General features: G+C 49.7%; 1 protein-coding gene and 1 long non-coding RNA gene across 4 annotated transcripts in view; one reads left to right on the forward strand and one right to left on the reverse strand.

Moving 5' to 3' along the window:
• The window catches only part of LOC103349179 (uncharacterized), a 31,371-nt gene extending 23,589 nt beyond the window's left edge, over positions 1-7,782 (reverse strand). For both annotated transcript variants that reach the window (XR_517408.4, XR_517409.4), the window contains exon 1: positions 7,642-7,782. This is a non-coding gene — a long non-coding RNA (uncharacterized lncRNA). The remainder of the gene's footprint in view (positions 1-7,641) is intronic.
• Positions 7,783-8,116: 334 nt separating this feature from the next.
• Positions 8,117-24,273, forward strand: part of UBASH3B (ubiquitin associated and SH3 domain containing B) — a 145,733-nt gene continuing 129,576 nt past the window's right edge. Inside the window, exon 1 of one of the 2 annotated variants that reach the window (XM_008260390.4) lies at positions 8,117-8,393. In XM_008260390.4, the coding sequence (XP_008258612.2) occupies positions 8,266-8,393 (128 nt within the window). In that variant the 5' untranslated portion in view covers positions 8,117-8,265. The remainder of the gene's footprint in view (positions 8,394-24,273) is intronic. The other variant, XM_070047431.1, reaches the window with a different exon arrangement.

The following is a 24,273-nucleotide window of genomic DNA, read 5'->3' on the forward strand; positions in this document are numbered from 1 at the left end:
TATGCTTTATTTTGTACTTACTCATTTAATTCTCAAAAGAAACTCTTCCAGATTAGAGCCCAAGACATTGTATCTGTAACTCCTAAATTTTTTATTTATTTGAGAAAGGACAAGACAGAGAGAGACAGAGAAACAGAGAATGCTCCCATCCTCTGGTTCATGTCCCGAATGTGTGCCTTGCCCAGGCCTAAAGCTGTGAGCTGGGAGCTCAACGCAGGCCTCTCACATAAGTGGCAGGATCCATCACCACTTGATCCATCACCACTGCTTCCCAGCATCTGCATTGGCAGGAAGCTGGAGTCAGAAGCCAGGAATGGAACCCAGGTACTCAAATGTGGGAGGCAGGCGCCTTAACCACCAGCCAACACCCTCTCCTGTCTCACTTCCTAACTGCATCTGTTCAGCAGTGTTCTCCCTGCTTTGCCCCTCCTTTGACTCTCGGGTCCAGAGAGGAGAGAAGCCCTAAGCACTTGCAGATTTTCCATGATGTGTACCTTCCCACCACGACCGACTTCAAACCACTAGTGGTTCAACAACCAGCTCTGGATAGTCCTGAAGATTTCACCACAGGCTTCTCCCGCCACTTGAGCTGGCTCTGCCACATCAATTGCCTGTCTTAATTCTCCTATCCCTCACTGTCTCTCAATGTTACTGGCCTTTTGTTCTTTTGGACATTACCATCTTAGATCTTTCGCAGTGTCAGTGCCCTCCACCTAAAATTCCTTTCTAAGAGTTGTCAGTTGGCTGCATGTTGGGGTCTTAAGCCTGAGGCTGACCCCTGACCAGCCAGGGGACAGTACAAGCACTCCCCGACAAGGCGAACGGGAGAGGTAAGGTCGATGGGTCAAGTACACCACAGCAAGCACGCGTGAGCTCTGTGGAAGGAGGAACCACTTCACTGAGGAAGTGTGCAGGCTTATAAAGCTTATGAAGCACATGCGCAGTAGGGGAGCCAATCAGTGAAAAGGTCACGCAGGCACGGGTGGACCACGCACAGGGGCACCTTGAGCAAGTATAGGGATCATGCACTGTCCACGTGTCCGGAACTAAAGCAGACCTATCCCTGCAGGTGGTCCGATCTCACATGGCTTAACCACAGCGGCTGCCGCAAAGACACTCCCCCAAACATCCACCAGGCGCCATGTTGTTAGGGACTATTTTAGGCAATGCCCAATAGCTGCATTCTTCTTAGCTCCTTCAGACCCTGGCCCTGATGAAACCTCCACACAGGTGATGTTTCTCTCCACTTTAGTTAAAGTAACTCCCCGCCCTGCACAGTCCCTCCCTAGCGCATCACAATGTTTACATTCTTCATATCCCTTACCATACAGAATATATATTTATTAAAAAATTACTCTTGGGAATGTTTCTCTCCACCATAATGTAGGCTCCTTGAGAACAGGGATTTTTCTTGTTTCTTTCCTTGTTCTCTGCACATAATAGATCCCCACTAAATAGTTGTTGAGTGAATTTGCTCAAGGTTATGTAGCTAATAATGCCGCAGGCAGAAATCAAACATAGGAGCCTATACTCTTGAACTCTCTATGGTAACTGAATCCCCAAGTGGCTTTCGGAATCATCCAGAATACAGAATAATGATGCATCACACACTACAATGCAGAGATCTCTTGCATGCTGCTGGTGGGAATAGAAGTTGACGTGACTGCTCTGGGAAATGTTTATGCATTGCTTTCTCAATTGAAGGTGATCCAGCCATTCTACTGTGAGGGACAAGCCCAAGAGTAATTCTTGCACATGTACAGCTGGAAATATGAGTGTTTACCACAGCATTGTCAAAAATGCAAAAACCTTGGAAATATTCCAGCCATGCATAAACAGTTGAATATTGTATAGCAAACAAACCAATGAACTATCAATATTCAACATTATGGATATTTCTTAGCCATAAACTGTTAAGCAAAATTAATTAATTAATTCCAGGAATACAAACAGCATTGTACACATTTATTATATTAAAAAATCTAAAACTGCTAGGCACTTTTTAGAACTCCTTATAGGCTCAATAAATCCATGGAAAGAAAAACCAATGAAATGATGAGCACATGGTACAGAATGAAGGCATTTGTGGGGCCAGTGCTGTGGTTCAGCAGGTTAAAGCCCTGGGCTGAAGTGCCAGCATCCCACCTGGGCACTGGTTCTAGTCCTGGCTGCTCCTCTTCCAATCCAGCTCTCTGCTACAGCCTGGGAAAGCAGTAGAAGATGGCCCAAATCCTTGAGCCCATGAACCCGTGTGGGAGACCTGGAGGAAGCTCCTGTCTCCTGGCTTCAGCCTGGCCCAGCCCCAACTATTATGGTTATTTTGAGGGGTGAACCAGCAGATGGAAGATTATTTCTCTCTCCTCTCTCTCTCTCTCTCTCTCTCTCTGTGTGTGTGTAACTCTGCCTTTCAAATAAATCTTAAAAGTAATAAGTGAATGAAAATGAATAAATTAAATAATTAAATAATTGAAAATAAAGCATATAGTTAATTTAATTTTGTGGTCCCAAAGTCTAATTAAGTAAAAACACTGCAAAATATCATAAGAATAAGAAGGTCAGAGGTGTGGAGAGTAAAACAACAACAACAATGTTATTTTAAGTTCTCAGCAAACTTGTGGCACCTTGCTTGATACTTCCATATTCAAGATTCATTTAATTATTACAAAACCCCCCTGAGGCAAGTATTTATGTTACCACTATAAAGGCGAGGAAATGAACATGATTTTTTTTGCTTACTTTTCCAAACCAGTATTCCATACCTTAGAGACTTGTCACAAAGGATGGCAAATCATTTTCTTTTTTTTTTTTTTTAAGATTCATTTATTTAGTTGATAGAGTGACACAGAGAGACAGGGGTAGACACAGAGAGAGGTCTTCCATCTGCTGGTTCATGCCCCAGATGGCCACAAGGCTGGAGCTGGGCCAGGCTTAAGCCAGAAGCCTGGAACTCCTTTCTGGTCTCTCACTGGGTGGCAGGGGCCCAGGAACTTGGACCATCAACTACTGCTTTCCAGGTATGTTAGCAGGGAGCTGGACTGGAAGTGGAGCAGCCAGGACTCAAATTAGGGCTCGGATATGGGATGCTGGCATCACAGATGCTATGCCACAAACTTGTCCCCAGGCAAGCACTTTCTAGGATGGATAGGTGCAGGCTGTGGGTGGGGGGAAGAAGTAACTAGCATTCAATTTTTCCATTTCCTGGCAGATGGTGGAAGAAATGTCACCAACCAGAGAATATCTTACCTACAGCTTGGCATAAAGGACATAAAGGCATAAAGGACCTCAGCTTGCATTTTCATAGGCCATAGGTTACTTATGTTTGCATCATTATATATATATATATATATATATATATATATGCATGAATTGGAAAAGGTATCTAGCAATACTATGCAGAGTCCTGCAGAGGTTCATTAAAATGCACTAAAAATTTAAAATACTTACATTTAAATATATAATATATATTATATATTCAGAAATGGATCATGCAACCCCTAGGATCACTCAAAATTTTCAAACAGCGAAGATTCTTTTTGACAGTGTTTTGGTCGGTGACTATTGCTTCCAGTCATAAATCACAGAGTTTGTTTGCTTTTGCCTCATACCTAGCTTTTTATAGCTACTCAAGTTTATTCCATTTCTTAGAAGTAAAATTTACCCTTATGGTGCCTGGATGCTTCCTTTTACATGCAAAAAGGAAGTTGTATGAGAAGAGGAAAGAATTATTTTTGGCATACACTGCTAATTTTACTGGCTTGCGCCATTGTTATGTGTCAGAACAGGGCAAGAGACCCCGAGACAGTGCTATTCAGATGAGGCTCTTGCAAGGAGAAAACACAGACAATGCAAGATATCCTAAGACGATTCCAAAACAGATGTTTCCAGATTTTTATCCAGAGATGAGCAAAAAAGGAATAAAAAATTGTCCTACAGCCTCCTACCTCACTCCTTCCCTTTGCAAGCGAAGGAAAGAACTTAATTTTTCAGTATGAGGGGAAACTATAAGCTTCCTATTAGCTTAAAGTGATGCTCCAAACATTTCCCAGCCTCAGCCCTCCCTTCTGCATAACTCAGCTTCACAATTAAACAAGTATGCACCGGCGACTACACACTGTCTATGAGCCCAGCATTGGCCCAAGCCCTAGGGACAAATTTAAGACTGAAATGATCACCTGTCATCAGGTCCTCAGAGCCAGTCTAACAGGACTCTGGGATGGGGTAGAGCTGACACCCCCTTTAAAGGCCACTTCACACCGATGCTCTGTCTATGTGGACCCTTCTCTCCGCCCCCAAGCCTACCTCTCAGCTACCTCTCCCTCTGTCAACCTCTTCCTCCACTAGACAACCCCATTCCATGTCCCTTTACTTTCTGTTTATTAAATTACAGTCTATCAAATTAAACTGGGCTCTCATGATCATCTCGTTCTGTGGTTTTCAATTTTTTCCCCCACAAAACTAGATTTGCTGTTGTTTGCTTTATTTGAAAGGCAGGGAGTCAGAGAAAGAGGTAGATAGAAAAAGAGAACTCTCACACACTGGTTCTTGCCTCAGATGGCTGAGGCTGAGCCATGCCAAAGCCAGGAGCCAGGAACTCAGTCCAGGTCTCCTACGTGGGGGGCAGGAGCTCAGTTTCATGGGCCATCACCTACTGTCTCCCAGGGTCTGCATTAGCAGGGAGCTGGAGCCAGATCTCGAACCCAGGCACTCTGATATGGGAAAGGAATGCCTTAACCCCTAAGCTAACTGCCCACGCCCTAATACACATTTTGAACATTCTCCAAATCCTTGCCCACAGAAAGCCTTACCCAGAACACCCAAGCTGTAAGGTGGGGAAGCTGCACTTGCTCTGAAAGAAAAGAGGTGTCAAGCTGTACCTCACAACCCTCTGGCAGGGAACCCCAACTCTCACCCCCAAAGAGCTCCTGAGAGTCCTCCAACAAAGTCCTAGGGGTCCCCAGCCCAGGAGAAGCCCTCCCTTGGAAGGTGAAGAAGCTGAGACCCACCAAGGGGCAGTACACGGTTTCCAAATATGGCAAAGAAAGAATGCGGCTAGAAGTGCGGGGCTGAAAGTGACTTCATTCACCAAGGCAACCCCCAGCCCTGGGAGCAGAGGCGTCCTGCAGGCTTGACATCCCGATCACGCCATCACTTCACCTTTCCTCCAGGACAGAGAGAAGGGAAGGGAAAAGACACAGGGCACGCATCGACTGGGCCCACGCTGGCATCCCTGTGGCCATTTCAGACGGGCTGCCATACCATGCAAGTGGCCAGAGCCTGCAGGCTGGAGCCACGCAGGGCTCACACAAACACAAAGAGCTTTGTGTTCCAGGGTGGATTCTGACATGACTGGGCATGGGGACGTGACAGCTTGTCTTTCCTTCTGAAGGTGCAGCTTAATGTTAATGTGGTCAGCTCTGTTACTAGGCAAGGCCCTTCTCCCGCCTGCCCCAGCCCCAATGTGCTATAAGATACACTGTCCTATGCAGCCATTCCTCTTCTCTCTTTGCAAGGCAACATTACGCACCTTTACAAAACATCCCCTAGCCTTTCAAAGCCCATACGACTAAAGCCCAATGCATCTTAATTGCCAGCCCCTCGACCTGGCGCAGAGCAAATGGCAGCCATCCCAAAGACAACAAAGGCTGGCACGGAGCTAAAAGAGGGCGAGGAAGCCAAGCTGGGATTTCTGTAAAAGAGCCCCAGACAAAACTGTGCATGGAAGATGCCTGCTTTTCCAAGCGCTACTTCCAGGCTGCCTACAACTATTTTTATATTCATCATTTCCTGTACCTCCCAGTTTGCCCGCGGCAAGAAGAAAGACAATTAATTCAATCTCCTGGAGAAATAGAGATCCAGCAATTTGGCATTATGGGGCATAGGAGAAGTCAAAATAGTGTCTGCAATGAGTTGTCTTAAAGGTTGACAACCTCTTTTTCGCTATAAAAATGGTGTTTGGCCAGATGTTTAAAGTTCAGATCCTGGCTTGGACACTTACTACCCGTGAGCTCTTGGGTAAGATACTTGGCCTCTGCCTGCTTCAACATCTTCCTTTGTGAAGTGGCTGATGATAGGGTAGCACCTGCTTCATAGCTTTCCCAAAGAATTCAATGAGTTATGTGTGTATGAAGCTGAGAACAGCACCAGCATACAATAAGTGCTCAATAAATTTGAGTTATTAGTTGTGTAGTGCTTCCACAGGCATTATTTTCTGTTGACCGGGATCCAGGTCACTTGACTCTCAGCCTTGTATTCGGAAAAAGAGTCGGAATACTGGGTGAGGTCCAACATGCTTTGCTAATCACATCCCGAACAGTGTGTCTAGGAGTGACGGTTTTCCCAGTCCGGTCCTGCCTCTTTGCTCTAAACTCTGGAAAAGCATTCTGCAAGGTCTCCAGGACAGTCCCCTGCCCCCCCCCCCCAGCCGGCCCCCAGGCGGCAAGACACTCCCAGCCAGGAAGTATGAACTTTCCCTCGTGCTTTACATAGTAGGAGGCAGACTCATGCACACCATTGCTTAAGCTTCAGCTGGATTATCTCCCCCTTCTAAAGCTCCTGGAAATTTTGTAGAAAGCCAAATCCGGAAGCTTGGGAAAGTAAGCAGTATCATTTCCCCTGGGAAAACCTTGAGATACCTTGTAAAGTGATACCAAAAAAGGACTCCAGGAGTGCTGGTCACCTCACCGGCTCTCCCCCACATCCAGGCAGGGAATGGGCAGGGCTGACATTTCTGGAGAACCCCGTGTGTGCAAGCCCAGGTCACCACAATCCCTACAGATGAGGAAATTCTGTTGTCGAGGGGACAGGTGGATTGGCCAAGGCAACCACAGTGGTCAACAGCTGTAGCCCCGCACAGTGGTCAAAACTCCCCATCTCCGTCATCTTCCTCCTCTCTGAGCTGCATTTTCTCATGTACAGAACAGGGATAATGAAAGTACACAACCCACAGGGTCACTAAAAATTCAATCGGTTCTTGCATTTAGTATGTTTTGTACAATGATTGGCATATACAAGGGCACGGGAAATATTAGGTTTTATTATTACGCTATTGTTACAAAAAAAAAAAAAAAAACACAAAAAATAACAAGAGGATGACCTAGAGTGGACTCTGTCTCTTTCACTGTGTCAGATGGAGCCCTGGCCCTGACAGAGGACAATGACTGTCAAAATGACAGGGCTTTAACGTCCTCCAGCCACGCCGGGCATCAGTACGGAGAGGACTGGCCACCTTCTTCCAGGTGGAACTAGTTTTGCCCACCCTAGATGCAATTCACCTGTGGTTTCTTTGACTCCTTTTCTTGACGGGGCCCTCATTCCCTAGCGAAGACCAGCGCATTCCAAAGAACATCTCTTAGGATTAGAGTGCCCTCCCACTCCTTCCTCCTCCTTCTCCTTCTTCCTCGGGGTCCTGCATTTCCCCTTAAGTCACTAGGCAGTCACGGGCCACAGCCGTGGACAGCCAAGTGCGTCTGCAGTGCAACCCCTTGGCCGGCTGAGGGGAACTCGCCCTCCCACGACCCCAACAACCCAGCAGGTTTTTCAGGATCTTTCGGAAGCAAAACCTTGTATTGGGGCTTTTTGGACCAAGAATGCCATCACCAGTTCTCCCGATTTCCAGGGTTAATCCCATCTGGAACTACATACCCTTGAAATGGGTTGATGTGGAGTCTTGGGGCCCGGCTGAGAGCCGGGGAGCCAGGGGTGGCTCTCGGGAGCCTCCACGCACCGGGGCCGGCGCCGGTCGGGATCCCCCGCCCAGAAGCTGCGCGACGCAGCCGGCGGCGGGAGGGAGCCACCTCCGGCCGCGCTGCCGCTTTAAGAGAGGGGCGGGGCCCGGCACAGCAAGCCAGGGCCAGCCCACAAGGCTCCTATTCCTTTTTGATCCATTCAAAAATTACTCATTGCAAATTCCCGGACTGCTAGGAGCGGAGAAGGAAGGGGGCGGAGGAGAGAGGGCCGCTGCAGGCATTGCGTCGGGGGCGCCCGGGGGGCCCGGGGCGCTGACGGCCGGTCCCACAGAGGCTGCTCACTGGCGCCGGGCTCCGGTGGCCTCACCAGGAAGCGTCAGTCTCGACCCCGGGGAGGCTCGGAGCGCCGCCCCCGCCGCCGCCGCCGCCGCCGCCGCCGGGCTCCGGGTACCTGAGTCCCCTCCCGGGCCCCCGGCTCCAGCCCGCGCCCTCCGCTTTCCCGGACCGTCCGGCCCGGCGCCTTCCAGCGATGGCCGGCCGCTGAGTCCTGGCTCGGCACGGCCACCTCAGCGCGCTCGGCATGGCTGCGAGAGAGGAGCTGTACAGCAAAGTCACCCCGCGGAGGAACCGCCAGCAGCGCCCCGGCACCATCAAGCACGGGTCGGCGCTGGACGTGCTACTCTCCATGGGGTTCCCCCGAGCGCGCGCGTAAGTGACCGCCCCGCGCCCCTCCCGCCCGCGGCTTCGCTCCGGCTCGCCTGGCCGCCGGGTGCCCGGTGCCGGCTGCCCGCGACCTGCTGGGCGCAGGATGGACGCGCTGCACCCCTCCCCCCGCCTGGGACCCCGCTACTTCCCGGCCGCAGGGTGGGCGCGGCGCCGCGCGGGCTTGCTGGGTTGGGGACTTGAACTGGGAGCCTAAAGCTGGGAAGCTGAGGGCCGCGGGTTCGAGTCCCCGGGCGCCGGATCCCCGCGGAGGGCGCTAGGAGGCTCCCTGTGGCGCACCTCGAGGTCTCCTGCGCCGAGCCCCGGGAGGCGGGGCCCCACGGGCGACTTGGGCTGACTTGGGATGCGCCGGTGGCCAGGAAAGGGCGAGGCACTGCGGGGCCGGGAGGCCGGCGCCCCCACCGCCGCCCGCTTCCAGCTGCGAGGTCGCTAGGCGGCTCGGTGTAGCTCCCGAAGAGGCGGAGCGGGAGCGTGGGTGTTGCCGCGTGCTCAGTGCTGGGGAGGACCCGGCGTGTCCTCAGTAGTGACTGCAGTGCCGAAATCTGTGGGTGCCTGCGAGTGAGCAGAGACAGCGGCCCTCCTCCGCCCTTCTCGCTCCGGGAGGGTGGGATGGGGAAGGGCGGCGAGAGCGCGCAGGTGGCCGCCTCCGCAGCCTGCCGAGAGAGGCCTGCTTGCCAGCTCTGGCAGCAGCAGCAGCAGCAGCGGCAGGGGTCTTCCTAGGCCGGTCAGCGGAAGCCTGGGGCGCGGGCACCCTGCCTAAGAGAGGCAGGGTGCTCAGGCCCCTGTCCTGTGGCCTAACCCTGTGCAGGTCTCTGAAGTGGCCCCCCGCAGAGCGCTGCTTCTTTGAATGACGTCACCGGACAGAAGAGTTGGACAAACTTTATCAGGAAGGGCCGGTGAAAACCCAGATTCCTTCTTCTTTGCCTCCTGGTCCTTTTCAGGTGGCAGCTCTGCCCCTGGGTGAATCTCTTGGCTCTACTCAGTGCCCCTGGCCTGCTGGGACAGGGTGCCGTGGCTTTGCAGGGTCACACCGTGCTGTGTCCCTGGCTTCCAAGCACCAGGGCTGCAGTTCCCGATGCCAGGATTACAGAGGGAAGAGGCGGTGGGCTGTGTGGGGCGTGTCAGGTGCGGATGCTGGGAGTTCAGAGTCGTCCTGAGGATGTCAATGTGCCTGGCTCTCTTTAAGAACTGGAGATAGGATCTGAAGAGGCTGGAATTAGCGTAGTCCCAGGCATCTGCCTTTTCTGAGCCAAGGCCAGCATTAAGGACCAAGATTATTTAATTGTGGGAAGAAATACTTAGGGGACCCGCCTCTGACTGCCATGCTGGCTCTTGGGATGGGTTTTCGGGGACATCTCCCTCATCCCCCCAAATCCAAGAGGACTGACAGCTGAGCATAATGGCCTAATTTTGGCTTGCTTCACGCCAGAGGTCCCATAATAGCTAGCATTGGTTGAGTAATTACTGTATACAATTCTGAGTACTTTATCACCCACTCAATCCTCCTAGCAATCCAATGAGAAAGAGGATAACTATATGCTCATATTATGAACTGGAAAACCGGGGCTTAGGTTTCGTAACTCGTCCAAGGTCACAACAGCAAGCAGTCACACTGGGATTCAAACCCAGGCTTTGTGTCTGTACAGCCCAGGCCCTACATCTCAGGCCACGGTGTAAATTTCCCAATACAGGTGAAAAGCATAGAGCCATTCCTGGCACATAGTGGGCAGACACTGAGTGTTGCCTCACAGTTCTTCTGCTGTGGCTGCTGTAGCACAAACTGGGCAGCTTCGAATAATTGATTTATTACCCCTCAAGTCTAGAGGCCACAAGTCCAAAATCAGGGTCTCTGCGCTGAAATCGAGGTCTTAGCAGGGCCATGCACCCTCCGGAGGCCCTAGGGGATGGTCCTTTGGTGCCTCTTCCAGCTTCTGGTGGCTGCCAGCACTCCCTGGCTTGTGGTCACCTCCTTCCTATCTCTGCCTTGGTGACCATGGTGTCTTCTCTTTGTCCATTCTCCCTCTGCATCTCACATAGAAGTGCTCATGTGATGGCACTTGGGGCTCGCTTAGGTAACCCAGGGTCATCTCCCATCTCAAGATCCCTAACTTAATCATGTCTACAAAAAATCTTCCCCCTCTCCCTTTTTAACCATCTGCCTGGGCATCCACAGATTCTAGGGATGAGGGCATTGACATTTGGGGGGCGTCATTATTTAGTCTATCACACGGCTACTGTTGAGGGTATTACAGAGCAGGCTGGGTAAGGGGGTGGTAGGGTTTGCTGCTCAGTCTGCCATAGATTCTGTGGCTCCAAGGGGTCAAGCCCTTGGAGCTCACACATGGTCTCTGGTCTGCTCAAGGCCTGCACAGTCTTACCTGTCCCGTGCCGTAACCCAGACAGGCGGATGCGGGCAGCCTTCCCCTTGATAACTCTGGTCACTAACAAGAGAGGTCAGCAGACGTCTCAGGGGGCAGGCTTTTAACTTCATTTGGGAGAGAGACAGAAGAAAAAGAGCAGGAGCATCAGGCTTAGCTTCTGTGGCGCCCAGAGGATCGAGGAGCATAATTAAAAATCCAAAGCAGGAAGGAGCGTGGATGGTCTCCGGACTTTAGGCAGCCTTGGATGTGATGTCTCAAACACTGCCCTTTGAAGACAATAGCAGTAACCAGGGCTGACGGCTCTGGTTCACCCTGTGTTGTCGCTGGGTCTGGTGTCGTGTGGCAGCGCCGAGGGAGCACGTGCCTGGGCTCTGGGTGGGTCAGCACAGGGGGCCGAGACCAGCAAGGCCAGCCTGTGCTGTGCTGTGCTGTGCTGTGCTGTGTATGATCCCGGCCGAGTCACTTACCCACCCCGGGGGCCTTGCTGCCACCCTCTGCAGGGAACATGATGAATGAGTGCGTGCTTGCTAAGTGCCTGACAGAGCTAAACGCACAGGCGTGCAAGGCTGAGCTCAGGCAGGGTGACCTCAGGGTGTGTGCTCTGGAGCTCATTACGCCCCCGAGCTGGGCTGGGCTTTCTTTTCATCTCACCAGAGGAACTTGGGCCAACTTAGACATTGCTGTAGAGGAAACTGGCGCATGGAGAACTGAGAAGTGGCGATTTTATGATGTGTGTCTGTGACAGTGTGCAAACCCAAGGTAAGGAGGTGTTAAGGGCGTAACGGGAAGGAAGCTTAAAAGTTTCCCAGATGGCCTATCCCTTCCCTTTTCTCTTCAGTGCCTGTTAGTACTTCCCTGTTCCAGAAGGTCTCAAACTGAAGGCTCGTGAGGTTGGTCAGAAAGAAGGAAGTATGCGTGTGTGTTGGGCGAAGGCCTGAGGAGCCAGGGGAGAGGCTGTATGCCGCCCCTTGGAAGGCATCACTGGATCCCTGTTAAGGAGCTGTTACTTGCGATTTCACATGGGCACCCTAACCTCCCTCTCGGACCTCTGTGGTTTCTGGGGGAGAGAGGACCTCTCTTGGGGCCGACTATGACTTGGAGCAAGGCACTGAGCAATTGAATTTGAAAGGCCTCGCTGATAGAACGTGACCTTTAACAATAGTTTTTATTACTCATGATCACCTTTGGCTGGAGAATTCTTTGTCCACAGCCAGTGGCTTTCGAATATTTCCTGGAGATTGAGAGATAATCATCTTGGCAAAGGACCTGTTAGGCATCAGATAGAAAAGTTCCGGTCCAGCTTCTGACTGATGCTTGCCACTGGTGAGTCTTCCCTTGAGCCCTGTTTCCTCCGTGTCCTGATCACCTTTCATGCATGCAGTGTGTGTGCCATTAGCTCGCAAGGCTCTGCAAAGACAAAATAAGATAATGGACTGGAACGGACTTGGCAAAGTTAAAAATAGAATCCGGACACAAGCTATTATTATGGTGTTATTGTGTTAGATTGGGAGAAAAGGAAGAGGATAGGATGGCGGTTGAGGTATCTGCTGAGAATTTATGTAACGATTGGATTATCCTTTGTTTCTACGGAGACTACTTAAACAATGTCTAGTTAAACAGCAAGGCAGTGGCAGACAGAAAAAGCTGGACTAAGCACCTTCACCTTGGCTTTGGGCAGTAAGTAAGCTGTATTAGCTATGCCTCACTGCCAAAGATAAAAGCAGCTCCGAGCTGGCCGCACAAGGAGCCGAGAAGCATCACGCAGTGCTGGTGAATTAAAGTATCTAGTTTCTCTGACTTTCTCCGGCCTGCCTGTTGGTTGACATCGGATCCTCCAAGAGTACCTGGTCCATCCAGCATCCCTGAAATGTCGCTGACTCTATTCTGGGGCATTTAGCTGCTTTCCCAGGGGTATTGAATAGAAGGAGATGGCGACTTCAGGTCTGCTTGGAGTTCAGGGGCTCCGTCAAGGTGGACAGGGCAAGGATGTCTCCAGGCTGCCCGGTGTGACAATATGCCCACCCAGCATCCCCTTACTACGTGTGTTATCACACACACATGCTCTTGCCTGCACTGGAGATTTATTTTGAGCAACCCAGCAGCCTCATGAGGTAAATCACACAGATACACACCCCATTTTAAAGATGAGGAGCCCTACGTCTTACAGGATCTCAGGGAGCTGCCCGTGGTCACAGTGGGGGCCGTGTTGACCTAATAGCCTCAGGAAAGGCCATTGAATGTTCTAGGCTACATGGAGATCCTGGAGTAAAAGGAAAAACCTTGGCATAATTTCTTTTTAATTTGATCAGGGTATAACTTAGGTATAATAAACCAAACCAAAAGGCTGATGCATTTGGCCAAATGAGTGCACCCACATCAACACCCCCACAAGACACAGCACACCCATTGCCCCCAGAAGTCTCCTGTGTCCTGGGGCAGCCAGTCTTCTCACTACCCTCAGCCTTTAGAATTGTTCGCATCTTCTAGGCTTCATGCAAGTGGAATCACACTGTGCATACTCTTATCCCTGGAATCTTCCCTTCAGTATAATATTTTCAAGACTCATCTTTCACGCACCAGCAGTTGGTCTGTTTCTTGTTGAGTAGACCTGGAGGTATCCGAATGTGCTCATAGTGTAATTATAACCCTTTACACACAAGTTCCATGAAGATTCCATGACGCCCTCGATTCTAACACCTTGGGACTCTATACCACTGTAACAATGATGAAGCAGATCCACACACATCATCACTATCAAGGCTCAGACACTGATAATTTCACAAGGAAATTGAGGTTCTGAAGATTAAGTTTCACAGAGAGTGAAGAGAATAAGGCACCCTGCCTATGGCTGTGTCCTGTGGTTTTTCTCACCACCCTGCCTCTGCCCTCAGCCACCCCCAACTCCAGCTGCCTTTCTGAGAGTGCACAGTGATTCTCAGAGCTACAGGTTTTGTTTTTGGAGTGGCCACAAACCTCGGGCATCCTGTGCCTCCTGCCAACTTCTCTCCAGCTGGTGACAGCATGGGAGTGCTATCTGCCCCTCTCCCACCCCAGCAGGCACCCGTGTGTGTGTGTAGCAGGCGGTCCCTGCACTCGGGCAGCCAGAAACTGACAAGATTCCTTCATTAACTGCTCTCGTTCCCCATGTGAGCCTCTGCCAGGGTTCTGCGCACAGGTTACCTGATCCTCTTACTCCGTCACAGTAACACCTCCGTTTTCCAGGTGACGTCACCGTCCTGCCCTTTGCTACCCACCATTTATGACGATGCTACCTGTGGCAAAGTGTCCTAGATGAACCTTCAGAAATTGAACTTGACTGTGTGTACTGCATGTTGCCGAATTCTGTGCAGTCCTTAGGAGGGACACACAAAGGTCAGCTTGCACCACCTGGCACTCTGAAGTCTGCTCCTTACTCAAGCTGGCTGCACAGCCTTTGCAGTGGCCCTCGGAGTAGCAGGCCTGCCTCTGCCGGAGCTTTCCAGAGTGTCTGCCGGCTCTGGGTCCTGTCATACCCCACAGGTAGCCCAGCAGTAGTGCGCACATTAGGAAAACAAATTAGGTTGACCTGTTGGCCCCTGGCTTTGTGCTCTCACTCTTGTCTCACCTGTTGGCTGTTTGGACTCACACACATCCTTTGCCTTGCCAGGCCTCAGTGACTCCACCTGTAAAGGGGGTGAAATCACCCACATCTGAGATCTCTTGCGATTCCGGTGCCCCCAGGCTGACATGGACAAGTGTTTCTAAGCAACACAAGGCTGTGTTTTCTCTGCCTCGTGTGTGCTTTTCTGTTCCAGAGCACGGGGATTTTTTGTTTTGATTTTCCACCGTGCTTTATTGCCAAAGTCTTCTCTCTTGAAAGGAAACTCTTTAAGATTGTTGATATTCTAAGGAGTAAATAAATGGAAAGAAAGACACAAGGCAATTGCAATGGTGGGGAGTCCTTTAACTAGTATGCGTTAGTGTAATTGTCGAATTGTTATATAATGTGCTTTCTTGCAAAACACAGCCAAAATGCTGGCTCAATAAGAGAGGAGGGTCATGCCTTGAGCCCAGCAGCTGGAGTAAATAAATCGCTCGCGGGCACCTTTTTAATTAAAGGGACATCTTCCCTTCTGTGGAGTCGCCAGCTGTTTGTGTAACACTTCCCGTTGTGTTCCCTGCCCCTGTGGAAGCATAAACATTAAGTGACTGTGACCGTGAACTCCACCAGGAACGGGGCTGTTCCCACACAGAGTGGGAAGCTGAAAGAATCAGCAGCAGAGCCGCTCACAGCAGTCCAGTCGGGAACATGCCAAGGGGAAGCTGACGGCACAGATGGCCAGAGGCGGCCCCACGTCTCCGACGTCTCTCCAGTGTTGTTGGATGAGCCTTGTCCGTGAATCAGGTGGCAGGAGTGTTTAGAATCCTACTTCCGTGTTGACTGTGCCCTGTATTAAAATGTTTACTGAGAGCATTCGCTCTCTAAATGTTTATTCTTTTATCTTGGGTAGGAAGCACTTAGAGTAGGAGAGAAGGCTGCTTCAATGACTCCTTTCATGTATGGTTTGTGAAAACACACACCAGCATACGCAGAGCCGCGCCGAGCTGCTGGCGCTCACAGCCGGGGCAGCCCATTTCCTCATCAGCCTCTCCCGGGGTTGCCTGCCTGCCTGCCTGCCTGCCCAGCCTTTCTCCTCTTTGTTCCTCATGCAGTTTTACCCAAATTTGACACCGGATTTGAACCAGATCGAGTTGGCTACTCCTCCTCTCCCCTCTGCACCCTGCCCCTCTCTTACTCTCCTCTCTCCTTCTGTCTTTTGTTTTCTTGTCTTTTCTCCCTTGTCCTTTATGAGGCTCACCTGTCAAGCAAGCAAGGCAAAGGGGGCTGTCCCCAGGTCACCTAAGAATACACAAAGTGATCTGCCCAGAGTCCTTGGTCACCTTCTGCAGGGCAATTTCCTTCTTTTTTATTTATTTTAAAGATTTATTTATTTATTTGAAAGGCAGAGTTACAGAGAGGCGGGGGGTGGGGAGACAAGTCTTCCATCCACTGCTTCAATCCCCAGGTGGCTGCAATGGCTAGAGTTGTTCTGATCCAAAGCCAGGAGCCAGGAGCTTCCAACAGGTCTCCCACATGTGTGCATGGACCCAAGCACTTGGGCCATCTTCCACTGCTTTCCCAGGTTGTATCAGAGAGCTGGATTCGAAGTGGAGCAGCCAGGACTCGAACCGGTGCCCATATGGGATGCTGGCACTGCAGGCAGCAGCTTTTCCTGCTACACCACAGCACCAGCCCCAGAACAACTTCATTCTGCAATGCCTTTTTTTTTTTTTTGCACATAGATACTTCACCATGGACTTCCAAAAGTTCTAGGAAAACATGGAATTAAAAGATAATGTGCATTTTCATGGACTTTTGGAAGACTCCTTGTATTTATAGCCTTTTATATGTGTATTATAGCTTATTACATAAAGGAATTGGGAGCACAAAAATAATGAGGTAGAATCTCTGCCCCTGGGAATCTAGCAGTCTAGTGTGGAAGACAGAAAATTATTACAAATTATGGTAAATTCCATAGACGAGATACAAGATGCATCTGTATGAGAGGATGAGGAAGGTACCATGACAAGATGGGGCTCTGAATTCTACTTGAAGTGCAAGGAAGATGACAGCAATACTCTTCAATGTGAGAGGGAGGAGGTGGGGGAAGCCAGCATACTGTTCAAACAATTTAATAGTACAGGTTGAGCATCCCTAATCCAAAATCTGAAGTCCAGATTGTTCCAAAATCTGCAAGTTTTTGAGTGTTGATTCAATGCCACAAGTAGAAAATTCCATACCTGGCTTCATGTGATGAGTCACAGTCAACAAGCAGGTGCAGTGAAAGTGTGGACAGTTGCCTCCAGGCTATGCATGTAAGGTGTTCATGACACATAAATGCATTTTGTTTAGATGTGGTTCTCATCTCCATTGTATCTCAGTATGTATATGTAAATGTTCCAAAATCCAAAAATATACCAAATATGAAATACTTCTCGGCCACCCATGTGGCAACCTGGATGGAGTCTCAGGGTTCTGGCTTTGGACTGGCCCAGCCCTTGCTTGGGGAGTTAATCAGCAGAGAGAAGATTCTCTCTCTCTCTCTTTAGCCCTCTCCCTCCTTCTTTCTCTCTATCACTCTGCCTTTCAAATAGCTAAAATAAATCTTTAAAAAAAGATTTACCAGCCAAGCTGAGAAAGAACCAGTACTTGGGTCTACTGACCCCCAGTGTAGACCACAAGTTCTTTCTTCCACATCAGTCTACTATCTCCCTTGTCCAGAAAACAGATTTCTAACAAGGTTCTGGCTCAGCTTTCTGGAAGAATGGGCTTATCCTTGTCTGGAAAAGCCCCTTTCTATGTCTTCTCTTTCCCTGTTGCTCTCCTACTCCCGATCATTTGTTTGCATCTCAGCCTATGGAAGACAAAGCTCACCTGTTGATAGGCTAGTTGGAATGGCTACCTGTGGGAAGAAGTCAGGGAGGTGAGGGGAGAGCCACTCCTCCCTGTGATGGAGGAGATATTGGAGGGGTCCTCAGTTATCCCACTCACGTACCAATGAAGGCAAGAGTAAGTTATATTCTGCTATGGGAAAGAAAACTGGATCCAAAAACAAAAAGCTGAGTTCACATCTGAAGATTTGAACCAGTTATTTCTATAGGTTGGATGAATCAAAGTGAGGCGATGCATATAAAAGAAATGAAGTCACAAAAATCCATGCACACACAAAGTTATCTTTGTTATCTGTAGTGGAGTCCTGGTACTTTGAGGCTGCTCCAGAGAGTCTGTGGACTGTGGGTTTTGAGTTGGGCGGGGGGGGGCTGCTGTTCCAGTCTTTGTTCCTCTCCAAGTTCATTGTCTCTGAGAGGCCAATCCCACCATGGCGAGGAGCGTGAGGAACCACCTAAGAAGACTTCCTTCTGGAAGTTCAGATTTTCACTTCGTCTCTTTTTGGGAAGTAGGAATGTGAGTCAGAATGAGTTAGCAAGTGGCTTTTGACAAAGACAAGAGGTTTTGTGAAAGAACAGCAAATATAGCCAAAGGCATATGGAGTAGTTTCCTACAGTTGCTGCAGCCAATTACTACGAATCCAGGGCTCAACTCAACACAAATCCATTCCCTTAACATTTTGACGGCCGGAGATCCAAAGTGGGTATAATGGGCTCTATCAGAGTGTCAGTAGAGCTGAGTTCTTACTGCAGGCTCAGGAGACAGCTGTCTCCTTGACATTCCCTGTTTCTGGAGTTGCCTGCATTCCTTGGCTAGTGGCCTCTTCTGCCATCTTCAAAGCACATTGCTGCTACCTCTGCTTCCATCCTCACAGCTCCTTTCTGTCTCTGACCCACCTGCCTCACACTTTCTAAGGAAAGTGACTGCATCTCCCCAGCTTAAGATGGTCAGCTTCATCATATCTACAAAGTCCCTTTCATGGAAGGTGGCACACTCACAGGTTCCAGGGGTTAACACAAGCACAGCTTTGGGCACTGTTATTCTGTCCCCACGTGTGTGTGTGTGTGTGTGTGTGTGCGTGCACTTGGTCTTCAGCTCTCCTTAGTCTGTGACATTTCTCAGAGAACAGATCGACTAGACCTGCCTCATTTGCCCTTTTGTTGAACCAATTCCTCTTTTCCTGTCCCATCATCCTGAGTACCCATAGTCGTGGCTGACCTTCATGGAAGGAATGCCAGATAATATTTAAAAACTGTACCTGTATATTATTTTGTTTATTCCTCGTAACAACCTGATGAGGTAAGAACTATTATTATATCCCTTTTACAAGTGAGAATACTGAAACAAAGTTTTTAACTTGCCCAAGAGCACACAGTAAGCGGTAGATCCAAGATAAAAGCCCCGGGCAGTGCATCAGCAGCCACAATACCAATACCCAACTGGAGTTTAGTAAAGTTTGATGAACAACAAGAAAAGGAAGCCTGAGGCCTAAACATGTGCCGTGATGTCCCTAGATTGTGCAGAATGGGGGTCAGAAGGTCAACCTCATTTTCCCCTTGGTTTGGTCTGTTACCAGGCCAAGCTAACTGCAAATGTGGTTGACTTTTTCTAGCGAGGCAGTCTGGAATCTCAACGATGTTATCTCCCCTCTGGAAGTCTCTCTGTATGTGGATGCTTATATGTGTGAGTACTCACTTACCCATGTTGGCTCCCAACTGTGAGAAGATGAACACAGAACTGCCAAGTCCCTGCCTCTCACCTGCTGCAAATGAACTTCCATGGAAGAAGTAGGAAGCATGTTCCTATTCCTGTGGATTCAATGAGTCCTTGGGCAGAATGTGTCCTGATTTGTCACGTACTCCAGTCTGTCCTACTCCACCTTGGGCAAGGAAGTCCTAACTTACGTTGCATTCAGTTGATCTGATAGGCCTTCTGGGGAATGGCCAGCCGGGGTTGGGGGTGGCTGGCTTAGGAATACGGAAAGGCTCTTCCTCTATGCAAAACTGGAACAGCCTTCTGCCTGGCCTCCCAAGTACACAGAGCTATGGCTCTCCTGATCCAGGACCTAAGACACTTCAGCCTGGTGGCAGGGGCACTGTGGGAGCCTGCTTTTAGGTAAGGTCTTGAGAATCAACCGACCAATCAAGATGGGCCTCTTGGAGCTCTGTGCAACAGAATCAAGGAGAATGTCTGAAGTGTGTATCTTCCTCCTCTTGGAAGATCACAGCTCGCCCATGGAAGGCTGAGAGAAAACCAGGCCCGCCCAGCCTCTCCCCTTATCACTTCATCCATCCAGCCTCTGCGGGGAGGCTGCCGGTGTGGCTGTCTGTTGTAGCCTGCGGCCGCCAGCCCTACCAGACTGGTGGAGCAGGGATTCAGGCGTGCAGGGGAAGACGCGCTGGTCACCAGTATCCGCCTCAGCAGGCTGGCCTGCGTTGTGCGTGACTGGTGAAGGCGGCCGAATGAGATGACTCTCCAGGGACCCTGAGTCAACACTGAAGGTTGCTCTCAGCTGAGCAGCTGTCTCTGAAGGCTGCAAGGGTAAAAATCTCAGCCTTGGAAGCTGTTTTGTTTGGGTTTTGATTTTTTTTTAAATGTCCCCTTTCCATCTTCAGCACTTCGGGGCACGAGCCTCTAAGATCAGGCAGTGTGGGGCTGCGTATGTTTAGTCTGGACATCAGGAGGTGTTGGGGGCGGGGCAGAAAGAGGGTCCTGTGCAAGCAACAAGAACTTTCCAAGCAATGACCTTGCGCCACATTGTGCGCCAGCATAGTGCTAGGTTGCGGAGCTACAAAGACGAGTAAGACCCAGTCCTGAGTCCTGGGAGCTCCCAACCTCTTGGAGAAGACGGAGGCAAGCAGATGACTTGAACATGCTGTGCTGGATGGAGAGGGAGGCTGGATAGCTCTCCTCTAATGTCTGAAAGGCTGTCATGTGAAAACGGGTGTTTGTTTTGTGAACTCTTATCCAATGGTTCAATCACTGGGAGGGGGGTTCAGTTTCTGGTTCCCATGGGAAAGCAACTTTTGGAAACCGGTGGCCTAACAACATGTGCCCTGCCTCCTAGGGTCGTGTTTTCTTTCCCTGGTCGTGATGGAGTGCAGCTGAGCTTTCTGATCTGCCTCCTTGGAAGGGGGTACAAATTCCAGACAAGAGTTGGGAACACAAGGGGAGTGCCTGGGGAGCCAGGCTGGCATTGGAAGGTGCCCTTTGTGGATCAGCCTCCGGTTAGCTACTTCCACGTGCAAGACTCCCCGGGTGGGTTGGAACCCGATCATCCACACACAAGGGCCAAAGGGATACATGGTGATGGACTGTGGGTTCAGGAGAGAAACACCTTGAGCATGTTTGTTGAGCAGGTCCCCACTGGTGTGTCAGCCTCTGGCTGGGCTCTGAGCATGTGACGGTGAGTCAAGACCAGGATTTTGGGCCTGGGAATGGTGGCTCAGAGAGGCCAGAGCAAAGGAGATGGCCATCAAGTCCAGTGTAACCAAGCCAAGGTACAACAGTACCCTAAGGAGAAAGAAAAGGAACTAAGTCAAGCAGGAGAGTGGGAACGCAGGCACTGGGGGCTCATGAGAACGGCTTTAAATCTGCGATAGAGTTAGGAGGCTGGAGTGTGCAGCAGTAAGAGGAATCGCCTTAGTCAGCCTTTAACTCCTGCGATAGAACATTCCAGAAGGGCCAATGCTTTCTGTTGTCGCTGCAGCTTTGATGATGGAGAGAATGTAAATTGCAACACTGCTTTTTTGAGAGTTCAAGGCTGTTTCCTTGTTTGATCTTGGTTTCCCTGGAATTGCTTCTTTGACGGAGGGAGTTTTCCTTTTTTAAAAGAAAAGGAAGAAGATCATGATGAAGAAGGAAGTCTTGTGTGTCTTCAGCCTTTCTCAGCGTTCTGCTTGGGCGCCCGCCAAGACGGTGGAGTCTCTGTAGAGCGATGCGCTTTCTCCTCCTCCCACTAATTGTCTGTTACTAGGGGTTTGTTTTGCTTTTCTCAACACACGTGTATTGGGTCTGTACTGTGCTATGATCAAAAGAGACAAATACGAATAAGGAACTGCCTCTACCACGTTGGCACACCCAGTCTGATAGGAAAGAAAAGATTTTAAAAATATGTAAATAAAATTTTACATTAAAAAATACAGAGAAATGAACAAGTACGTTGTCACACTTTATGTGCTCAGTAAGAGATGCCAGTGGAACTGGTGCATAGCTCCACTTAGGAATCCTGAGTTTCTCCAGGGAGCTGAGCTGGGTTCGTCTTAGGTCCTCAAAAGCATTGGAGCTAATACCATGTAGACATCTTCTATGTGCCAGTCACCAGTCTGAGCCCCTCACAAAACATCTCTTTTTATTTAATTTTAGTTAATTGATTTGAAAGAGAGAATTGCAGACAGTGAGCTCCCATCCGCTGGTTCACTCCCCAGTTAGCCACAGAACTCTTGGATTCACTCCAGATCTCCCATGTGGGTGGCAGGTGTCCAGATACTTGAGCCATCACCAAGGCATCCACAAGAAGGAATGTGAAGAATTGGAAGCACAGCCAAGATTGAAACCCAGCCACTCTGATGTGGGCTGTGGGCATCCCAAGTAGCAGATTAACTGCTACACCCAACACCTGCCCCCAGTGTCATTCCTCACTCTACACTGCAAACCTATGCACTTAGCCCGAATAAACCCATTTTGCAAATGCAGAAATGGAGGCTCAAAAAGATCATTCTAAATGCACCATGCGTGAGAGGCAGAGCTGCACTGCTAGCCTGAGTTTTCCTGCCTCCAGAGTCCTTTGCATTAGCCCTGCAGTGAGGCTGCCTCCGTTTCTGCTTTGCTGCTCTATTTTTGTTCCTGGATCACAGTTTTAAGCACACACACACGGGGCTCTAGCACCCTGACTGGCAAACAGACGTTCCTGGCAGTGGTGCCAGCTACTGCTTTCTGTGTTTAGAGACCACACTGCAGCAAAGTGTTTCAAGAGTTGTTTTGAGTGTTGTGTCTGCTCCCTGGTGTGAAAGAGTGGATGCCACTTTGGAAAAGGAGGAAGGTGACATGGGAGACTCGGTGTTTGGTGGCAGAGGAATGTGGATGTCACGGGATGAGATCAGAGACTCTATTGTTTGGTCTGAGACCATGTGGCCTCATGAGATCAATGGACTGTGAGGTCGGAGTTTTAGAACTAACTCAGCCTCTGGTGTGTCCTGTGACTTTGACTAAGTTTATGTCTGCCTTGTCTGTGTCTGTGCTAGTTGGTTTTCCAAAGTTGCAAGGACCACATCTGATGAGCCGAGCACTGCTTCAGCCCTTGGGCCCCAGAGATAAACAGATGCCCACCTGGCTCCCCACCTGGCCCCAGTGAATCTCAGATTAGGGGGGAGATAGGCACGTAAATGGTAGATGATGGCGAAACAAGGGGAGGGGCAGTTTTTTCTCCAGTTTTCCAAGGACCACCTTGGAGTTGTGGTGCACTTGAACTTCCTAATTGAGTAGAAACAGAACGTGAGAACTTGCAATCTACTACATGTTATTTTATTTTTGTCTTTATTCTGGGGCAAGCAGTAGGTAGTATTTCCATTTTACAAATGAGAAGAGCAAGACAGATACATTAAAGGGTTTAACCACGTTGGAAGTGACTGTACCAGTGTACTCCAATTCATCTGCCTTTGGAGTCTTTTGCCTTTCAAGTTCACCCTAACAGCTCTTTGAAGATTTCATTTAAAATTTTAAAATAGAGACATTCTAACAGCTCTCCACTATTGAATCATCTTCCACTTCGGCTCCCCCCGTGTTTCCAGAGATCCCTGTCCATCAAAAGTTCATCTCATTCTGGCCTGCACCTGCTTTTCTGGCCCCCTCCCCCTCTACCTTGCCTCCTACCTCCAAGCCCTTCTGTGTGACTCAGCCAACTTTGACTACCCAACTCCCTGTACTTTCAGTACCCATGAGTCTTGCTCAAATTGATTCATGAATCATCATCGAATGCCCTCATTTGAAGGTGCATTTTTCTCTTTGGTGAAATTATGTGTATCTTTTCCAAATCTTCTCTCCTTTGAGGATATTTCTCAGTTTGCTTTACCCATTTCTCATTCCTCTGCACACCTCTCTCCACTCCTGTCGGGAGGTGGGTGTGTAGGTGTGTGTGTGTGTACGTGCTTGTGTCCATTGTGTGTGTGTGTTGCCCCAGCACTTTGCTACACGTTTGGGGGAGCACTTGTTGTATGGCACCATCAGAGTCCTCCTCTGGGAGTTTCCCACTCTAGACTGTGATCCCACAGAGTGATACTTCTTAGTGTTCTCTAATTCTATAGCACTTTGTGTGGTACCTAGTGCACAGGTAGCTCAGTCCAATCACTCATCCCTCTATGAACACATTATTATCGCTCACTATGCGTGTGTTCTGTGCTAGGAGACCATGGTAAGCAAAACCAGTCTTGTTCCCGTCTTTGTGAGTTTAATAAAGGTTTATTGGAAGAAATTGAAACAGGTCAATGTACAAAATGCCAGACACCAGGCAACTTAAACAACAGACAATTGTCTTCCAGTAGCCTGGAGACTGAGAACTCCAAGATCAAGGTGTAGCAGGGAACCGGTCCTGGTGAGGTCTCCCTTCCTGACTTGCAGATAGCTGCCTCCTCAGTGACCTTGCACGAAGGGGAGAGAGAGAAGGAGAGAGAATGCTTGAACTCTAGTCTCTTACAGGGGCACTGATGTCATCAGGAGAACCCCACCTTCAGGTGGCTACCTCCCAAAACCCTGCCTCTACATACCCATGTTTTGGGGGCCAGGGCTACAGTCTGTGAGCTTTTAGGAGGCAAAATTCAGTTCTGCCCATAGCAGCCGTCAGTGACCTTCTGGAGAGAACACTGGTGTGAGTTTAGGGGTGGGAATCTGAGGTCCAGTGTGGACGATGCCATGTTGAGGGCACACTGCTGCTTCCTTCCCCTCTCGATTGGCTGGGTGGACAGCAGGGATCATGCCCTCTGCCCTGCCCATTGTGGCTGTGCCCAGCCTAGATCTGATG

This window comes from Oryctolagus cuniculus, chromosome 1 (assembly GCF_964237555.1).
Source record: "Oryctolagus cuniculus chromosome 1, mOryCun1.1, whole genome shotgun sequence".
Classification (NCBI taxonomy): domain Eukaryota; kingdom Metazoa; phylum Chordata; class Mammalia; order Lagomorpha; family Leporidae; genus Oryctolagus; species Oryctolagus cuniculus.